At 46.5% G+C, this 14,291-nt stretch overlaps 2 protein-coding genes across 3 annotated transcripts; one reads left to right on the forward strand and one right to left on the reverse strand.

Moving 5' to 3' along the window:
- Positions 1-558: 558 nt before the first annotated feature.
- Positions 559-1,907, reverse strand: med21 (mediator complex subunit 21). Its single transcript, XM_049028767.1, has 4 exons — positions 1,826-1,907; positions 1,435-1,549; positions 1,105-1,205; positions 559-952 (listed from the first exon to the last, which is right to left on the reverse strand). Exons 1-4 carry the CDS (start codon positions 1,865-1,867, stop codon positions 767-769), a joined length of 444 nt encoding a protein of 147 aa, XP_048884724.1. The 5' UTR covers positions 1,868-1,907; the 3' UTR covers positions 559-766.
- tm7sf3 (transmembrane 7 superfamily member 3) lies at positions 1,852-13,843 on the forward strand. Of its 2 annotated transcripts, none has more exons than XM_049028753.1 (12): positions 1,852-3,114; positions 6,884-7,038; positions 7,194-7,344; positions 7,598-7,718; positions 8,094-8,259; positions 8,632-8,749; positions 8,947-9,033; positions 9,512-9,592; positions 10,571-10,723; positions 11,055-11,152; positions 12,344-12,506; positions 12,742-13,843. In XM_049028753.1, exons 1-12 carry the CDS (start codon positions 3,027-3,029, stop codon positions 12,993-12,995), a joined length of 1,635 nt encoding a protein of 544 aa, XP_048884710.1. In that variant the 5' UTR covers positions 1,852-3,026; the 3' UTR covers positions 12,996-13,843. The 2 variants fall into 2 exon arrangements, with proteins under 2 accessions (XP_048884710.1, XP_048884703.1); XM_049028746.1 differs by having other exon boundaries at positions 1,853-3,114; positions 8,572-8,749.
- Positions 13,844-14,291: the final 448 nt, after the last annotated feature.

Consider the following 14,291-nt stretch of genomic DNA (forward strand, 5'->3'; position numbering starts at 1 on the left):
AAGTATAGCCACTTAGATGAGCCATAGGTTGAACATCCTATTTCACCAAATTGCATCATCGTTAAAGGTCAGCTTGAATGGCCTGAGTCACATTTTCAGCTCACGCCCAAATGCCTTCTACAGCCAGACATTCACGGGTGACTCACAACCACCTCACTTCCTATGATGCTGCTGGAAACCCAGACAAGACAAACCTCACCACATTCTGAAGATGACAGGGGGACGTTAACCACTCGTCAAAAAGAATTTGACTATGCAACCAACCAGGTGGAGAGGTTCGGTGGGCTGTTTTGCATGGGGTGAGTCAGGGTGTGTGCAAGTGCCTCACCCATCAAATGGCTCTGATTGGACTCCACTCGTAGTCACAGTTCCGTTCTCTTCATCTAGCAGGAAAATATCACTTTCGCCATCCACCCCCAAAACTACCACTTTCCACCTAATGTTTCCTTACTTTCCTTTTTTCAACCCTTAACTTATCACCATTGTGTACGTGGCCGATGGTGATGTCTCTACGGGGGCAGTGAAGGGATAAAAATGAAAGATCCACTCTTCTTGGAATCCAAGTAGAATGTGTTTGTATTTGTATAAATATAAAGGGGATACTAACAATGAGGTCAATGAAGTAAAACAAAACAAAAAAAAATCATGACTTAAATGCAAACAAACATTATATTCTGTACAGCATCAGAAAAAAAGAAAATTACATTTCATAACAAAAATGGTATATTTTTTTCTTCCTCCAGTGTCCAAAGCTAACAGATGCCCCCTAGTGGCAGGAGTCCAGCACTGGAGGCTGGCTGGGTGCACCACTCCTGGTGCGGAGCTGTGACTGGGCAATATCAGCTAAAGCGCTCTGGATTTTCTCCAGCAGCATGTCCCCACGGTTCACCACCTCCTCCAAACGTGCGGCTGCCTCATGGTTTTCTTCTTCCAGCTGCCTCAAGCTGGCTGCCTGGGAGACCAAGAGCAAAGACAACATCAGCCAAGGGCCTGAAGACTGAGATGCAATGCAGGTTCCACCTTTGCTACTTCTGCTGGCAGACATCTGCAATATTCAACTGCAATCATACTGGAGGGAAGTAGGCGTGAGGTGCCCCCTGCTACCTGCAGTGCTGCGGTGGACTCCTCACTGGGCAGGGAATCAATCAGCACGTCAATGTCCTTTGCTGTTCTGGCAATCAGTGCAGCAAACAGCTGTGCATACTCTAAAAGAAAAGCTTATTATTTAATACAAATGGAAAGGAAGCTATTTACATTTAATCAGTAAAAAAATTACAACATACCTAATTAAGCAAAATAAACACACAAATCCATACAAAGACTTGCAGTTATGTTAAGAATATAAAGAAACTGCGTGTAAAACTTTAAATATCAACGGCACAATAAAGCAATGGCATCGATACTGCTGATTGGAGCTCTGGAGTCTCGGCCTACCTTCTGTGGGGTTTGACGGCTGGTCCTTGTTGATCGTAGTCTGGATGTTGTTAAACGATGCGGGCGGCGCACATTGTTGCAGCACGCCGATAGCGTTGCAGAACTGGTCTGCGAGCTAATGAAGACGAAGAAGATACAGTTACTCCCATTTTAAAATAATAAACAGCAAATTCATTATTTGGTATAGAAATCTGAACAATCCTAAGCCATATATTTACATGTAACTTGTAAGCCTCGGTAAACAGTCAAGTTTCCGTTGAAATAATACGTGCTGACATTCCAGTTAGTTACGTCGTAGTTACGTTACACTATAGCTACAGACATAACGACAAATACAGCAACTAGCCAACTAACACAATATGTATATTCGTAAAAAGTTTAATATTCATACAGAATTAACAGCATCTTGGAGTTGCGTTAACCTGTCAGCCATTTTTTGCACCGGAAATGACTTCTCTTCTGATCGCCAGGAAACCAATAAAAATGGAGTACCGAAAACCATAGATATAAAACCGGAAGTATTACGAGTGTAGACGTACGAACAGCACGTAGAACATGTTCTATGTATCGACCGATTTACTTAATTTTGTTGTTTAGTCGTACTTTGTTTAAAATATAGATTGATATATATAGAAGGTGTTGTCATTCTGGGGCCTTCATGTACAGACCTGAACCCAGGTTTCATACTCAGGACTCAAGACTAAGGTCTTGTATGTGTTTGTCCAAGCCATTCAATTCTATTTAATACATTTGATTTCATAAGCTGCTGGATAATGCAGTGTAGCGTTCTGTCAGTCTGTTTTGCTATTTTATCACTGTAAATATTTCCTTGCAGAGGTCTGGGTGCTCCTACTGCTATTTATAAATAGGGAGATTCGTTTGAACAGGCCGGCACTTTGTATTTAAGCGCCTGTGTGTAATCAGTTAGGTACTCTGGTACACACAAAGTTTAACAAAGGAAGTGTATCAAATTTTGTGATGGTCGTCGCTGAGAAATAAACGTGGATGATGTAGCCGTTTCATGCTCCATTCTTGTCTCCTCAGAAAATGTAGACCTATTAATATGAAAATCTCAATAATATAAAAGTTTGTTTATAAGGAAAGGATATTTGACGCTCTACTTAAACATATTTATTGGAATAATCGCTCTTTTCACTTTTCAATTCTATTAATTATTTAAAAATCATGCATTAAGAAATGGCCCAAAATAGCCGTAAACGTAAGGTGATCGCTTTACATAGGACCATGGCTGGAAAACGTGACAGCTTGCAGGCTGCATCTTCCTTTTCTTCCAAATCCCAATTAAATGTTGATGCTGATACAGTTTATGTGTGCTGGGCGGAGGATTTTCAGCTTTTCCACGCGGTTAGAGAGCGCGCAGCTCTGCTGCTGGGCGGCGTTTGCTGGTGCGTCCCGTGGTCTGGGCAGCCCGGCAGAGAAAGGCTGGCTTGTGACTAACACATGGCACTTGAGTGCCTTCTTTAACGCTAAGATATGTACGTGCCCTTGAGTCTGCTGGGTGCGCATTTGTTGCTCTTAAACGTAACTATATTGCAGTATACGAGCTGTCCGTATTAATATAAGGAGGGCCAATGAAGCGGCGCAAGAAGATGCCTCAACTCTGGAAAGCATTCAGTTTCCTTCTTGTTATGTGCAACGGAGTCGTAGCGCAAACGGCAAGTACGTTTTAAATGCTGTTATTGTTAGGCCGAGTTATTGATTTAAGGGTGAAAATAAATCATTGTTGGGCAGGTAACCTAGAGTCGATAATACATACGCTGCAGCCACTGTACTCCGTTTAGTCACGTGTCACCTTTAATTCAACTTGGTAGATGAATATTGCAAATGTATTAATGCCAAAATGTAGCCAGTGTCTTGTCTCCCCGGTGGAAGAAACAACGAAAATGTGCAATTGTATAATCTAGTGTGTTATCAAATATATCACTGGGGTTATTAATTTAGTACTTGGGGAAATTTTCATTGATATTTGTAGTCATTGATTAAATGGATGGTGAATTTCAGTAAGCTAATGCAAAAGGACCAATTAAAAGTTAGCAATTTTCGTTAATCGTATTTTCACGTGTGAAATTCATGTGCGTGTTCTAAAATCTTCATAACAGTATGTTAAGTTATATTAGGTTTGTCTGTTAGATTCTCTGAATGAAGGGATAACATATTAATTAGGTTGAGTGTATAAATTATAGTTCATTGATGTGATCGTGTCCAGTTTTGGTTTCTGGGCTGCTTTACGCAGTCTTCTGGCTGAGTAAAAACGTCTCAAAAGCTTACAGGTGTAAATGTCAGGGTGAAAGAGTGACTACTGGATATACCAACATTTATTTCGCTACCAATATAACGATGTTGGAGCTTCTGATGAACGTTAATTCGGCAGATGCGGAATGTGCATCAATTCTCTAGTTATAAGAAATGACTGCATCTGTTGTTTGCTAGTAAGCACAGGTATGCGTGCGTTAGGGCGGGGGGGAGTTTTAATGCAGCTCCAAAAAACTCCCTTGGCAAGTAGTATAACGATGGTTGCTGCTATGAGTAGCAAAAGTAGTTGAAGTAATATAGTGAACAGCACAAAACCATGAGGCGACGTACTTGAACCATAAACGGTGATCGCAAAATAATTTCCAGAGTGTTTCACAATAACATGACGGATAAAAATTGTGTATCACTTTGGATCGCATCAGCATAACATTTCAAGGCATTAAGTGCATGTATGTTATACACGCTCTCAGGAAGTGTTATATTCACTCAGGAACATTTGTATACCATTGATGGTACATAAATGCTGTTGGTACCATGGGATGTTCCTGAGAGTTCATTTCTGTTTCTAAAAAGGTAAAATAACAGGGGTACAGCCCCAGTGACCAGCAAAGTTACGTTTTTTCTTTCTTCTGAGAGTTTGTACACACGTACACAAAATAAATATTTATATACACATAGGCCTATATACAGAATGAATTATAATGCTTTTTTTATATGGTAGCGAGCAGTGATTTGGCTGTTTGAGATGAAGAATCATGGCAGTGTGGTGTATTTAGAGATTGCATGGCAAGTCTCCAGCCTTGTGATTGGATTTAGGACGTTGTGGAAATGCTCGCAGGCACTGTAATCTTAGCGCTGCTTGCAGTTAATCACAGAAATCCCATCGTGAGAAAAATTAATGTAGAGGCTTCAGGGATTTCCTTGTGAGAATGTGGGGGTCATCCTGCATCTTCAGATCTTCACTGCACACCTGATAGAAACTGCGGCCAACTCTCAACCCAGCGGGGTAACTGGCTTATCGTGGTGTCTTTTCGGATTAAAGGTACCACAATTTAAACGGACTTCATATTCGTTCCCTTACATTTTGCCCAGACTACCTTAAATCTGACAAGTCACCCCGCTTCGTAGTACAGGCCACTGGTCTGTTTCATAGATACTCTCTGCAGCCTTTTACTGTCCTGTTAGCACCAGCTTCTGCTTAAGCTATTTGACTGTAATACTGTGTCGCTGAAAGGGTGTTGCGTATATATGAGTTTTTTTTTTCTCCAAACGGTAAGCAGTGTAATCAAAATGGAGTTTACTCAGCATCACGCTGGTCTGGCAGTTTAATATGATTATCTTAAGAAAGGAAGCCTTTCATAAAAATGTAATCACCGCTGACGGTGACTATATGCATGTGGTTCTGCTGAGCTTTCGGTCTCTCTGATGCTTCCTTTAGGTAAAGCTGGGAAGATTTACTCGAGGTTTGTAGGGATTCGGGTCGGTACTGGGTCTCGCTTACTTGTGATTATGTAACACCAAGGAATTTGTGCCAAAAGCTAGTCTTGGGTCAGATACTCATTTTAGGTTTCTGACCTTTGCTAAAACCTTTGCAGCATTTGTTAGAATAATGGGCAAGATAAGAGCTGTCATTGGATGTGTTTCTAGTCAGAATATTTATAATATGACTAAACCACTATTCGGAATACAATTTAGATAGACGACTCATGCATATTCACCCCAAAACCGAAAAAAATATCTTAGAGGGGTTTTAGTGTTAGTCTCCACCTGGGTTACATGTGTGTGGAGTTTGCATGTTCTCCCCATGTTATCGTGGGGTTTCCTCCAGGTACTCCGGTTTCCTCCCACAGTCCAAAAACATCCATCCATCCATCCATTTTCCAAACCGCTTATCCTATTGGGTCGCGGGGGGTCCGGAGCCTATCCCGGAAGCAATGGGCACGAGGCAGGGAACAACCCAGGATGGGGGGCCAGCCCATCGCAGGGCACACTCACACACCATTCACTCACACATGCACACCTATGGGCAATTTAGCGACTCCAATTAGCCTCAGCATGTTTTTGGACTGTGGGGGGAAACCGGAGTACCCGGAGGAAACCCCACGACGACATGGGGAGAACATGCAAACTCCGCACACATGTGACCCAGGTGGAGACTCGAACCCGGGTCCCAGAGGTGTGAGGCAACAGTGCTAACCACTGCACCACCATGCCGCCCCTAGTCCAAAAACATGCTGAGGCTAATTGGAGTTGCTAAATTGCTCGTAAGAGTGCATGTTTGAGTGAATGGTGTGTGAGTGTGCCCTGCGATGGGCTGGCCCCCCATCCTGGGTTGTTCCCTGCCTCGTGCCCATTGCTTCCGGGATAGGCTCCGGACCCCCCCCTCCCGACCCAGTAGGATAAGCGGTTTGGAAAATGGATGGATGGGTTTTAGTGTCATCTATCCATCTAGGTTGTTCTGCTGGGAGTTCCCTAGCCTTGAAAATATCAGCCATGGAAATATCGGGCTTTTCTGGAATATAACGGGACCACAGAAGATTCCACTAAGGTGCTCATGTTCGTATCTCCTGCACAGTGATGCGATTGCTGTGTGGAGTTGGGCAGAAAGAATTATTTTCTACATTAAACTGTTTACTACAAATTATGTGGATTAACTTTAATAACAAGGTCATGATTTCTGGTAAGAGAAAAAAAAAATTCTAATTTTTTTCCTGGTGCTTTAATCACCACAGAATAATTTCCATTCACTCGCATTATGTTCAAAAGAAACCAGACATTTATACAGCCAATATCTCCAAAAATGGGCAACTCCCAGCAGAACATCCTAGACGGATAGACAGCGCTAAAATCCTTCTAAAACATACCTTTTTGCAGTTTTAGGGTGAACTTCCCCTTTAAGAGACAGAGATATATTTCATTCGATGGGTAAACAGTAGGGCTGCTGTGTCATTTTTGTAAAAAGCCATTGGGTCCTGTATAATCTCAGAATGGATTTTATGACTTTTTGTTCCAGAACAAATACTTGTGACGCCACTGATTAGATTATCAGTGTTCTGGTTGATGCCAGTAGGCAGCGGGTCACTGTCCTAGAAGCTCCGACACCCTGTCCACACAGATAGCTGGTGCCATCAGACGATGGTTTGTCTGATTTTAAGGAGTTCCTCTGCTTTTTCAGATCGGGTCATCTTTTCCCTGGGAACCTTCCAGAATGTAACTGTACCTGGAAACGCCACGGTGGAGGTGCAGGTCTCCGGCATCCCAGTGGAGGTCTCCTACATCACGTTCCAGTTCCACACCTGGCGCCACAACATAACTCTGTCCTACACGGAGGTAAGAGCTTCACCCACTGGGACTTCAGCACAGTACCGACTTGTAGGCCACGCCCACCGATCCTCGCCTTGTCCAATAGCAAGCTGCCAAAGGGAGCACCACGCCCACTCAGCCCTAGCTGAAAGTTAAACCCACACATCTTTTTCCCCCCCCAGGTTCCAGCACTGGGCTCGTCTCACACAGCCACTGATGCCGGACTGCTGTCACTCATGCTGAGGTCACAGACCTCGCTGACCTGGTATCTGCTGCCTTCTGACAGTGCGCCGCTTACCGCCGTGGGCGTGGTCCTGCCTTACCGCGGCGGCGGTATGTACTGCTCACCAGTGTCCAGCATTTAATGTCGAAAAGACTCTAATTAATCTCATTAATAAAACAATTTCACATTGGAAATGCAGGTGAAATTGTAATCCAAGGTAGGTCAGAAATGTGTTGTTTACTGAATTAAGCAATTAACACTCCATTTAATTGAAACAGAAATTTTACATAGATATATGCTCAACACAAGCACTCCAGACGAGCAATATCAGGTGTGCAGATCATTTTCTGTTTGACCCCTCAGACCCAGTACCAGGTGGCTGTAACCTGGAGAATGGCGTGAACTTTGACCCCAGCATCCACCTGCGATACACTGTGTTTGAGACCACCATCACTGTGGCCGCTGCCAACGTTGGGTACGCCAGGTAAGGATCAATCTGAGAAAATAAAAGCCACATCCGGTCATCCATTCGTCTTCGAGTCAGCCGCGTCCCATGACCTCGATTGGCGAATCGCAGAACACATTGCGAATGGCCTTGTGGAAGGCGGGCACATCTGAATCAGCGGGACCAATCACACAAGGGATCACAATGGCCAATCCGGGTCTGGGTTAGGACACTAGTGGAAAATTATTATTTGCAGCTCTTTAAGTTGTTAATAGTATGTTGAGGTAGACTGGCCTCCCGTGGGGGGGGGGGGGGGCGTACCCCAGGACTGTGTGAGTTGGTCTTTCATGAGGAGTGTGGAGTCTGTGTCCTCTGGATGGGGGTGGGTCACTTCTCTTTGTTTCTTTGCGTTAGGGGGGCCTCACCTCCTTCGTGCAATGCCACCGGGGGCCCCCAAACTCGCCTGGAGTATGATGTCTACCAGTACTTGCTGCGGGCGGGCGACCTGTCGGAGGAGAGCCTCCTCATCCATATCCAGAAGGTGGCCGACGCAGGGGGTGTGACATCCCATGGGACCAAGGTGGGGGTAACGCAGGGATGAGGACCGAGATGGTCACGGCTCACGGCCGCCGGGCGGCTCGGACGCGCCCACAAACACAAGCACTTCCTGTCTGGGGCTCAAACAATGCTGCTTAGTTGGAAGATAACAAACTTTTCCCAATTAGGTTAATTGTTTTTCCCATTGATACAGCAGAAAACATAACTGCCACCCAGGAATGTAGATGTGGAATGCAGATGTGGAATGCAGATGACGTATAACAACTCTATAAAGTCATTATTTAGTTTGTCGCTGCCCCCTGTATCTGTTTTATTAACTGTCTGTTCTTCTCAGGTGAAGACGTGGGTCTCTGGCGATGAACTGACCGCATCGTTTGGCTCCGCCCCTGGACAGGGTGTCATATACTCGGTCGTGGTCAGGGACCCCATGTTGAACACTTCCGCCCTCTATGTGCCAGTCCACAGCTACGCCTGCAGCTTTTCCTCTGCCCTGGATGGCTGCATGACTCTGGGTGGGTGACTTCACTACGTCGTACTACGCCGTTCTCCCATCATGCTCCTCTGTAAGTGACCTCTCTGACTACAGGTCCCATCATGCACCAGCAAGTACTCCAGGCTTTGTTCCCATCATGCACCCTGGTGGTCATTCAGTTTCCATCATTTGTATCAGAACATTAGAAACCTTTGTTGTTGTTTTTTTTTATTTCAGGAAAGATTTCTACCAAGGTGTTTTTTACTGTTGTTGGTTTAGCTGGCCTTTGCGTTTGCTTCTTTGGACACAGATTCTTCAAATGCGGTAAATGTTACACCTTATTATAATGCTCTTCTGGAGCTCATTAGAAAGCCTTAATACATCTAGAGACTGTGATCTGTTTCTGGTGCCGTTGTCTGTGGTTGTACACAGCAGTGGAATGCCATCATTAACCAGAGGTGGAGATTTCAGGTACAGAGAGTACAAATCCGGACCACGATTTTGTTTCAGCCAACCAGTTGAGTATAAAGAGTCACAGTCAGAGAGGACTCAGCTGGTTGGTTGAAACAGAATCTTGGTCCGGATCTGTACTTTCTGGACCCTGTCATTAACTTTTTGACACGAGTGGAAAACTGTAACATTGATGATAAAACTTTCCCCCATAAAATGTGGTTAAACAGTTCATGCGAGACACAGCATTGATGCTTATTGACCAGCGAATCCATTGAAAAAGAAAGTCGTTAAAGTGATGTTTTCTTCATGCTGGTGTGATCCCTGTGACCCCCCCCCCCCCCCGGCTCAGAGCTCTTCTGGATGGGACTCTGCTTTGCTGCCTCCATCTTCTATGTCATCATCACGAAGACCACGACCCTCGACTATGACCGTGAGCAAAGCTTCTCTGTTGGTTACAGGCCACAAAAAAACCCAGAGGCCATATGGGGTCGTATACATCTAATGATGGGTCATTGAAGAGTCTGCAGATGGGCTCTGATAGCTGCAGTGTCCAGTTTACAATGTCCCAGGATAGACTGATCTGGTGAATCTGCAAACCCAGACCTTCTGGCAGTAATGTTGCACGCAGTCTCGTGCTTTTCCTAAATGAAGATCCCACTGTAATTTTACGGTTAAATCACTTTAAGGATGAAGGACATGAACATCACTCGGGGCTCCAAAGCTTCCATAGAAACTTTTGGTGCTTTTTCCATTGCCACCGAGAACCAAGCCGTACCCAAACCGTACTAGCAGGGCGGAAAGCGCGACCAAGTTGGTTGCATCACTGTCATCTGATTGGTCGAAATGCATGGAGATGCCGTTGTCCTGCGTATAGATTGTGAAGGAATAATCATATATTCTATATATTAATTATTAGTATATTCGCAATGTATTGATGCATTCCCAAAATCTCAGAAGTTGAACATTTTCAACCTTCTACTTACAAAAAAGTACAAGAGAACAACTGGACGGAATGGATTCGCACTGCAAATTTACACAGATGAACGCTAGCATTTGATACTCGCATAACACGACGATTCTCACAGGCGCGCTGGCAGAAATTAGCCCACGGTAAAGAAAAATAAAAATAATTGCACACAGTAAATTATGATACACCGTGTTTGCGTCACTGTTACTCTCCAAACCCCTCAACGTCTTTATCGAGTTGATCCTCCTGCAGTGGAAAACCGAGTAGGCCTGGAACCGCGCTGTAACTAGTCTCTAGTCGCAGTACGGCTCAGGTACGGGTTGGTTCCATTATGCCAGGGGAGAAGCTCCAATAGGGATTGATGGTTTTCTGAGTCAGCGAGAGTTTAGTGTTTGCTGTTGTTTAGAGTGTAATGGAAGGTCCCGCTCTCTCCCCCGGCAGTCCGGTTAGCCCTGACCTCTCTCATGGGACTGGTGGGAGGCGTCCTGCTGGTGATGAGTTGGTGGCGTCTCGGCTCCATCCTGTGCTGCGTGGGGGTGGTGGGACTCCTCCTCGGGTTCCTGCTGGCAGCCTCCGTCTTCTTCACGCCTGTCGGTGAGGTTCTCGGCGGCTGCAGGGGGTTGCTGACATCTCATGTGACCTCTAAGCTACTGCGGTCCGCAGGAACATGAGGACCACCTCAGGAGAATCATGTTCAGTAATTGCATGGAATTATTTTGTCCATGATGTTTAAGGACCTACGACAAAGCAAATTTGGGACCCATCACCACTAAATAAGTCTTAATGGGTGAAATTCTACCAGTGCGACTTAAGACTCATTTCGTGGCGACGGGTCACATTTGATTTTTTTGTATTAGGCGGACACTTGTTACCGCACTGTCTGGCATCCATGTCACCATTGAACGGCAGATGTTTCCTCCCACAGGCAGCCTCTCCGTTTTCCAGTCGGATGCTGCATTCCGGCTCACCTTTGGCACTATCCTTCTGGCTGCTCCTCTTGTCTTCCTCCGATGGCCTAGAGAGGTATGGCGGACGTTTTCAAAGCTGCCAGTGGTCCCAGTATTTCCCTTCGAAGATCAGCCTCCGTTGTGCGATCTGACCCTCTGTGAGCAGTCAGAGGATGGTGTAATGAGGGCTACGTCACTGTGCCAGTTAACGCAGTGCTGATGTTTTACCACCACCCTAATCAAGCATGTGTGTGGGGGCGCCCTCTGCTGACCAAAAGTATTCACTACAGTAAATATTAAATTAACGCTCTTATTTACAAGGTGTTGAAGTAACATGTTCTGCCAACTAGCTAGCTACCATCTCTTGACTCTGCTCGCTAGCTACCATCTCCTGACTCTGCTCGCTAGCTACCATCTCCTGACTCTGCTCGCTAGCTACCATCTCCTGACTCTGCTCGCTAGCTACCATCTCCTGACTCTGCTCGCTAGCTACCATCTCCTGACTCTGCTCGCTAGCTACCATCTCCTGACTCTGCTCGCTAGCTACCATCTCCTGACTGCTCGCTAGCTACCATCTCCTGACTCTGCTCGCTAGCTACCATCTCTTGACTCTGCTCGCTAGCTACCATCTCCTGACTGCTCGCTAGCTACCATCTCTTGACTCTGCTCGCTAGCTACCATCTCTTGACTCTGCTCGCTAGCTACCATCTCTTGACTCTGCTCGCTAGCTACCATCTCTTGACTCTGCTCGCTAGCTACCATCTCTTGACTCTGCTCGCTAGCTACCATCTCCTGACTCTGCTCGCTAGCTACCATCTCCTGACTCTGCTCGCTAGCTACCATCTCCTGACTCTGCCCGCTAGCTACCATCTCCTGACTCTGCTCGCTAGCTACCATCTCCTGACTCTGCTCGCTAGCTACCATCTCCTGACTCTGCTCGCTAGCTACCATCTCTTGACTCTGCTCGCTAGCTACCATCTCCTGACTCTGCTCGCTAGCTACCATCTCCTGACTCTGCTCGCTAGCTACCATCTCCTGACTCTGCTCGCTAGCTACCATCTCTTGACTCTGCTCGCTAGCTACCATCTCCTGACTCTGCTCGCTAGCTACCATCTCCTGACTCTGCTCGCTAGCTTTTTATTTAGCATTTGAAAGTTCTGTGGGGGGGGTGAAGGGGAGTGAGGCCGCAGAAACGGAAAACTCGCCCCTGGACACTCGCCCACTGGGGTCCGTCACAACGTGACAGAACCCGCTGCGTGTCTTGCAGGGCAGCATCGTCTGCTGCGGCGTTGTTGGCTCCTACTCCGTGCTTCTGGCGGTGAGCACCTACATCTCCACCAGCCTGTCCTACCTCACCCTGGACGTCCTCAAGCGTCTCGTGGATGGCAGCTTCAGCCGGACCTCCGCCGCCGTGGCCTTCCGGAGCATCGGTGCGTGCAACCCTTCCTCCGCCTGCCATAGTGTCGGTGAAAGTCCATGTAGTCGCTGACCAATTGTACTTCGTCTCTGACAGTGGAGGGGCACCAGAGGTCAATCTTGCTTGGGGGATGGGGGACAGGGGGACGGTGAAGCCTGTTGCAGGGGTATTAACCAGCCCTGACCAGCTTTCTTCCATAGGTGATAGTTCCATTGAATCTGGTTTTGACGTGAATCTCCCACTCATAGATTACATCCTGCTGACAGTGTGGGTGATCCTGGCGGTAGGCGGCACCGCCCTGCAGCTGCATCGCGAGCGGGAGCGCCCCTTCTTCCCACCCAGCCCCTACCTCATGTGGCGGCAGGAACGCGAGCGGCGGAAGACCAATGTGCTGGACCCCAGTCACCACATGCCCCCGCTGCCTTCCCGGCTCCAGGGCCGCCTGCTGGGCCTGATTCGCCGCAAGGAGCCTGCAGAAGAGAGGACGCCCCTGCTGTTGTAAGCCCTGTCCCTCCTCATGTGGGCCCCGCCCTTCCTGGTGTGAGTCCCGCCCCCGCTAACAAGCTAGCGCCGTAGCCCTGGGACCTCACTCAAGGTTCCGTGGGGGACTGGATGTCTGGGATACCTGCGGAAGCATGCACGTCACCCAGGCGGTCAACCATGCTGGAGCGGCCTGTGACCTGGCCAGGGACAATTCTCGCCTTTCACGTACCAGCCAGTCACATCAAGACATCTGTCGTGTTCTCTCTCCACCGACCAATCGGCATGCCGTCAGTTCAGCCTCCTGGCCAATCACACATGGGCATGTGTGGCACATTCTGCGGCGCATGTATAATGCGGTTCATACCGCGTAAATGTGCATAAAGCCTGTGATCTGACTGCATTTTTAAGCTGGTGCGGTGCCTCATCCGAGAGGGAAGTGCGTTTTGCAGGGAGTGGCGAAATATGGCAAAATATTTTGCCCAAAAATGACCCTTTCTTCACACCATCCTAGGACGTGTTTCTTTTTATAGAACTACAACCACTATTATATAATACACTTGTTTTTTGACTTGGGATAAATTGCCAAGAATGGGCTGTTGTAATCTTCCAGTTTTTAACACACCGATAAATGCCTTTTTTGTTGTTTATACTTTGCTGATTCATTGTGAAGGGCCTCTTAATATTCTATGGACGCTGGATGTGTGTGACCATGTGACCACACCCAGTGGGAGGAGTCACCACTTCTAGCGGGAAATGGTGCTCAGTTCACTTTTATTGCATCCGTTGTCTTTATTTTAATGACATGGTTCGGCCCACCAGCGTTGTTTTCAAGTTGTTTCATTAATAAAGTTTGTGTTTTTACTGGCATATTTGATGAACATGGTATTCTTTTAAATATCATCTTGTCTTGATAAAGTTAATATCGCAGAATCTGACCAGTGGAGACTCCAATAAAAAGAGTTTCCAATTCTTTTTTTATTAGTTTGTAGTTTACACAATATAATATGTTATAGTTTGAAGGTAAAATATAAATACATGTATATTTAGAAGTAGCTGTTGGCCAATAAAAATCTGCCCCCCCCCCCCTTTGCCCAGCTTGAGTGGAGATGCATGTCCCAGTGCTTTGGGCAGTCTTTCCTTGGAAATCCGTGGAAGGGATTCATGATCGACAGCCTGCTGGTGGACCTCCCGGGCCGCTTCTTTTGCAAATAGGTAGCTTTGCGGTGATGGTATCCAGGCAGGCCTGATGTCGTTTCTTCAGAAGACCACTAGATGGTGCTATCAACAACAGCAAAAATTCGTTACGAAGGCGATG

This window comes from Brienomyrus brachyistius, chromosome 1 (genome assembly GCF_023856365.1).
Source record: "Brienomyrus brachyistius isolate T26 chromosome 1, BBRACH_0.4, whole genome shotgun sequence".
In the NCBI taxonomy this organism is placed as follows: domain Eukaryota; kingdom Metazoa; phylum Chordata; class Actinopteri; order Osteoglossiformes; family Mormyridae; genus Brienomyrus; species Brienomyrus brachyistius.